This window comes from Poecilia latipinna, unplaced genomic scaffold (genome assembly GCF_001443285.1).
Source record: "Poecilia latipinna isolate Pla-1442-1.1 unplaced genomic scaffold, P_latipinna-1.0 Scaffold5785, whole genome shotgun sequence".
NCBI lineage: Eukaryota > Metazoa > Chordata > Actinopteri > Cyprinodontiformes > Poeciliidae > Poecilia > Poecilia latipinna.
In genome coordinates this window covers 1-6,145 of record NW_015118401.1, presented here as the reverse complement: position 1 = coordinate 6,145, position 6,145 = coordinate 1, and the positions used below count along the sequence as shown (strand labels likewise).

The 6,145-nt window shown below is 41.0% G+C and overlaps 1 protein-coding gene across 1 annotated transcript; it reads right to left on the bottom strand.

Annotated features, from left to right (window-relative positions):
* Nucleotides 1-1,360: 1,360 nt before the first annotated feature.
* LOC106943732 (glycogen synthase kinase-3 alpha-like) lies at nt 1,361-6,012 on the bottom strand (the record flags this gene model as incomplete). Its single annotated transcript, XM_015027038.1, has 6 exons — nt 1,361-2,594; nt 3,724-3,801; nt 3,934-4,120; nt 4,250-4,345; nt 5,560-5,764; nt 5,882-6,012. Coding segments are annotated over 6 exons (765 nt in total), but the record flags the coding sequence as incomplete, so codon positions are not given.
* Between the last annotated feature and the right edge of the window lie 133 nt (nt 6,013-6,145).

The following is a 6,145-nucleotide window of genomic DNA, read 5'->3' as shown; positions in this document are numbered from 1 at the left end:
CACAAAAATCCCAAAATCCGAGAAATGTGGCCGGCCATGTAACTTACGGTAATTTTGTACTTCTTTGTGATAAAAACACAATCACCTGGTGTCATTACATGGTGCATCCTCTGCCATGACTGTATTTCAGAAGCCAGTCAGTTATGAATGTGAAGCAGAGACAGTTTCATCACTTTATTAATGAGTTTAATTATTTATACCAACAAACAAAAACTGTCTCTCTCCCTCCATCCCTCATTTTTCATCATCATCATCTCCTTTATCAAACGGCACTGTCCCCAGTAATGACATGTTACCCTCTTAAAAAAAAGGGGCAATAAAAGGGTCACCGCAAATAAAGTGTCACAACTCAGGAAATTGCGGGGGGATTAAAAAAAACATGATTAGCTAGCTCTTCATGTAGGAGAACGTTTATGGTCAGTCAGCGCGCCACACACACACACGCACACACACACACATTCCCTGCTCAAACTTTCCATCTGTGAAGATTACAAACTTGACTGACAGGTCAAAACTTTTACACACAGAAAGCAAAAACAGCTCACCGTCAGACAAAGGAGATGATACATGTCTTCTAGATTGATTCGTTTTTCCCTTTTCCTCCACACACACATACACACAATTTGATTTGTGCCCACATCCACTCCCTAAAACACACACACACACACATACGGGCCCCACGTATACAGAGGCTTGTAACATTCCCTTCACATTGAAGTTTAATGGAAAACCAGAATCGGTTCGCAAGTGCACCTGCATACATACAGGACCGTAAATCAGTACAGTATCTTGGATGTGAAATTATTTTGCATCTGACAGAACCAACTTGGATTTGAAAAATAAAAATCCAATGAGAAAGTCCCCAGCCCTCCCCTAAAAACAGTACAATAAATAAAACAGTCATGACAACATTAATGGAGGACGAGGGAAAGTGGAGGCGAGGAATGGAGGAAGAGAGAGAATAAAAATGAAACATTTTGTTCTGTTTTTCTCCCCTTTCTGAACAAGGGACTGAAATGAAACTGTATTTACAGACTGCGACTGAGGATAAACAGTCCGGCTGCTGCTGCTGCTGGGCCGGTCTACTACAGAAAAGAAAAGAAAATTACAAGAACAACAATATAATAACAATAATAACAAAAAATAACAAAATAAAAGGTACTTGATATATTTACAGTTCAGCTGTGAAAAAAAGGAGGGAAAAGTGGGAGGAAGAGGAGGAATGGAAGAGGGGGAGGCTCCGAAAGCTGTCGGGATTTTCCAGGGGGTTTGAGCATAACATCTGGTCAGATTATAACATATCAGTCGGGTCAGCTTGAACTGAACATGCACGTCTATGTTGTTTTTGTTTTTTTTTGTCTTTTTTTGTCTTTTTCCGAAAGAAAGAAACCCATCTCGTACTGACAGCGGACTGTTAGCTTAGCAATGCATTCAAAGAGCAACATGATATGAGCGGCCCCCTGCACCTGATGTCAGTCTTTTAACATAATCGAGCCGATGTGAGACGCAACACTGTACAGCAACATAATTAACGCGGCGCTGCGCCTCGACGCGTGGCAGGCGCCGAGGCTCGTGTTTTAGATGCGACCGTAGCCCCGCGGCAGAGGCTCTCTCTCCTCTGTGCGACGTTAAAAACTGGCCCCTTTGCTTCCTTCCACTCCCGCCTGGAGATGTGCAATACTTACTGAGAATCAACACCAACCACTCCGCTTTTCCAGCTTGACAAACGAAGCTTATAAACGACAAACCTGAAGCAGCGCAAACTCTGCTCAAACACGCTTCCTCCTCGTCGCAGGGAAAAAAAAAAAGGCAGTTTAAGGAGCTAAAGCACGAAAACAAAGCGGTAAACAGCAGTGGCGCTCAGTTTCTGTACTATCATTAAAACCAGCTCTCGTTTAAAAGGTTTCTCCGGTGAGAGACTATAATGTTAAAATAACTGTTTGGACATTTTTGGAAAGCAACGGAAGAGGATCTTCTATAAACGCTGAGCTCTGGTTGGGATGATTGTCAAAAATCAAGCTGTGAATACTCCTCGTCATCTCAACTCCAAAGCCAATCAAAAGTCAAATCAGTGGCCATTTCTAAAATATTTTAATGCAAATTAAATACATTTAAAAAAGAAAAAAAGAATAATAAAAGTCAGCTGTTGATTTCAATACAGAAACCCCAGAATGTGTAGAAGACTTCTCCTTATCCTACCGACTTTGACTTTTTATTCGCCCATTTGAACTGCAGCTTCCATTAAACCAAAGGGCAGCTACAAAACGCCGATAAAACAACCCACAGCTTCATGAAGCAAGCGGCCGCAGCAGCCGCTTTCTACAGGAATAGTTTTGGAAAAGATACAAATGCAGAGCGTTTAAGTTGAGTGAGTTTGGTTATCTTTTTCTACTTTAAAGGTTGGAGCCTGGACGAAGTTTTTAGAGGGAGAGGAGCAGGGGGAAGAAAAAAAAAAGGATGTGGGGGCGGGGAGGAAGAAATAATTGGGGAAGACGAAACTGAAATTTGTGATAGAGGGATGGATGCTCAGGTGCTGTTGTTGATGGATCCGGGTGCTGAGCTGGGCTGGGCGGTACTGTCCGACACGCTGCCCTCTGCAGGGGAAAAGCCAGAATTACTATTCACAGGTCAGATTTCGAACACGCTGCAGTCGGTTCACATCCTCTCATCTCTGCCATAAAAGTCATTAATTTGAAGCTGAAGGTGTTTTTTTTTGTTGTTTTTTCAGGGTGGAATGAAGATGCAACAAACATCCTCTGTTGCATTTTTCAGAGCGATTTCCAGCATTTCACAAGCTTTTAGCATGTTAGTGATAGATTCAAATAATTCAACTAAGGATTAGAAATTTTTTGCAATAATTTGAACCAAACGCAGCAACATTACGGACAAAGATTTTTTATCTTTTTTTTTTTTTTTTTACAGTTTTTGCTTAATTACTAGTCTGAATGTGTTGTTTCAGTGAACTGTGAGTCTTTATGCTGCTGTTTCCACCTATATCCATCCATTCTTTATAGTAGAGCTTCTTTAAATTGTTTGATATTTTTCACTCTTTTAGCGAAATCATGATTAGTTTTCAGCATGTGGTCAGTGTGTTTATAGAAGCCAAATGTCGGCCTGTTGTGATCCTGGGCTTTTCCCAAAAATCCTGACCAACTTCGATAGTTTGGGTCAGATGGTTTGAAATTTGGACAGAACTAAATAATCCTGCAAGACAATAATCCCAAACACATCACAACTGGTTTAGAAAAGAATAAAGCAGGTTTACGTCAAGCTAGTGTAATAGCCGTGACCTCAACCGCATTAAAAATATAAGGACAAAACTAAAACGGTCTGCACATAAAACCAACTAATGGGTGAAATTAAACTCTTTCTGCCAAAAAGACGGCTCAACTATCCTGAATTATAGTTCAGGATAATTTGCTATGTTGCTATATTAGCAAGTTGCTTGCTGATCAACTTGCTATGGGAGACTTAAACATTTATTAAGGTTCTCCGTTTACAATTCTCACTTTTGACAATAATTCAGGTTATTTGCTTTTTTATTTTTTATTTTTATTTTTACTCCACCCTGAAAAATGGTTCAAATGATTCATTAAAAGGCCAAAATGAATGACTTTCATGCTGCTGTTAACATTCACATCTATCCATGTTTGATTTCACTTTAAACAGAAACAAATGCAGTTGGACCAAAGTGGAAAGCAGAAGCAAAGCGGCTAACTGTACCGTGTGAGGCAGGCGATGTCTGTGCACGAGCGTGAGGAGGAATGAGTGTGGAGTTCAACTGGGGCTGAATGGACAGCTCTGAAAGCAGAGAGGAACAAATTGTCAATTACAGATAAAACAGTCGATTAAACAACAGCGGCTGCTAACTTATGATGCGAGTGTAAATTGCCAAACGGTCAGGCTGAACGCAGAGGGCAGAAATGAACTGACCAACAGGACTGAAGTTGAAAAGGGGCGGCAGTTCCCGTCCGCTGGGCAGGCGGGTGTTGGGCTGACGTAGCTCATCGAAGAAGGCGTGCGCACACGCTTCCAGAGGAGACAGTCTGGAAACGGGGGTGTACTCCAGCAGGCGGGAGCAGAGGGCGATGGCCTCTGGTGGGGTGCGAGGCTTAAACACCTGAGAGGAGAGAGGAGGTCAGCATCAGTGTACAGACAAAACCCGTCAAAAGAGAAGCAACTGGAAATTTGGGGGGGAAATAGGCAGAGATTTAAAAGTTTAATTGTATGAAGTCAGAAGAAAGCAAACCTTTGTCCAAGGATGTGCTTTGATCTGTGGGAATTTAAACTCTGTGTAGTTTGGGTTCATCTCCCGGATCTGCTCCCTCGTCGGCGTCCCCAAAACCTGAAAAGGATGGAAAATTACTTGTTACCAATCAAGACCATTAAAAAAAGTTATATTAAGGTTTCCATTTATATGGTGCATTACATATATTGACCAATTGTTGACAAAACGCCTCTTGCAAAAAAAAAAAAAAAAAATTAAACCTCCTCCTTCTTGTAACAAAGCGGTAATCAGAAAAGTTTCATAGACTCGTTCCACTCCTGACTGGTAGCTGTTTATTTTTGACTCCCATGTTTTTTTTTTTTTTTGTTAGTTGTTTTTTTGCAAATGTCGTTTTTTTCCATGATTGTTTTATGATTCAAACTCAGGGTTCCTACATATTTTCATGTACAAATTCCAGACTCAACTTCCCAAAGTCCTCAATAAATATATTTAGAAACTGCAAAAGAACACCATGAATTTATAGCGGATTCCTACACTTTAGACACAGAACATGAAGAAAAGAAACAGGAAGGAAGTAAGGAAGCACACAAGAAAGTAACAAAAGAAAGGAAACCAAGTATGAAAGGGAGGGCACAATGAGGGAAAGAAATGCAAGTAAAAACAAAGAAAGGAAGAACATGGAGAGGAAGGAAGGAATGGCAAAGGTAAGAGAGAAAGACCAAGTGAAAGACAAGGAGGGAAAGCAAGACTGGAGGAATATAGTAGTGAAGGAGGAAGGTCGTGTTGAATGATGAAACAGATTTTGAAACAAAGCCATCTGCTCAGAAAGAGAGTTATAAAGTCTGTAGACGTAGGAGAAAAATGTCCTCGCTAAGTTCACCAATTAGAGTTGAAGGAAAAGTTGTAGAAAGAACTGGGTTTACTAACTAGATAAATATACGCATTAATAGATCTACATCCGTCTCCTCGGTTTGACAATAAACCATTTCCTCAGCTGCCGTTTCCACAAAAAATGTCACCATATTAAATTATTTTATAAAGCAAAAACAAACACCCTCCTATTTTCCTGTCTCAAGTCAAAACCCATTTTTTTTCCAACTACTCTATTAACTTCAGGTTATTAACATCAATTAATAAGCTGCTGTTTCTAAAAACTCATTATTTTGCTTTAAACTATGTGATTTGCACACACATTTAAACAGAATTACAAACTTCTTATTCAAAAAACCCCCATTCTATCACTACGGTAACCTGCATGTGGTACGTTAACGCAACATGTTATCAACTGGTTTGTTAGCTTTTCTGTCCAGACGACATCAGAGCGGCGGTACCTTAATGATCTCTACTAACTGGTCCACACCGCTGTCCCCGGGGAAGATGGGCTGGCCCAGCAGCAGCTCGGCTAACACGCAGCCGGCCGACCAGATGTCGATGTTGGACGTGTAGTCGGTGGCGCCGAATATGAGCTCTGGGGCACGGTAGTACCGTGAGCAAATATAGGACACATTCGGCTCCCCTCGAACTAGCTGCTTTGCACTGCGCAGTTTTTGAAGAGTGAGGGGGGAAAACAAGAGACAGTCAGAGACAATAAAATTGTTTTGTTAAAAGTCAGCAATCAAAAAAAAGAACTAAACAATGAAGCGACTTTCCAACCTGCCAAAGTCACAAAGCTTGAGGATGGCCGTCTCTGGGTCTACCAGGAGGTTCTGAGGCTTTATGTCTCTGTGACAAACGCCCTGGGAATGGATATAAGCCAGACTGCGAAACAGCTGGTACATGTACACCTGAGAGGGGCAGACAGAAACAATCACAGAGTTAAACAAGCAGCCAGTCTCACCAATTATGGAAAAACAAGTAAAAATGCAATTTTCTTTTCCCATGTTGCAGCGTTAAAATAAAATAAAAAAAATGGGAGGA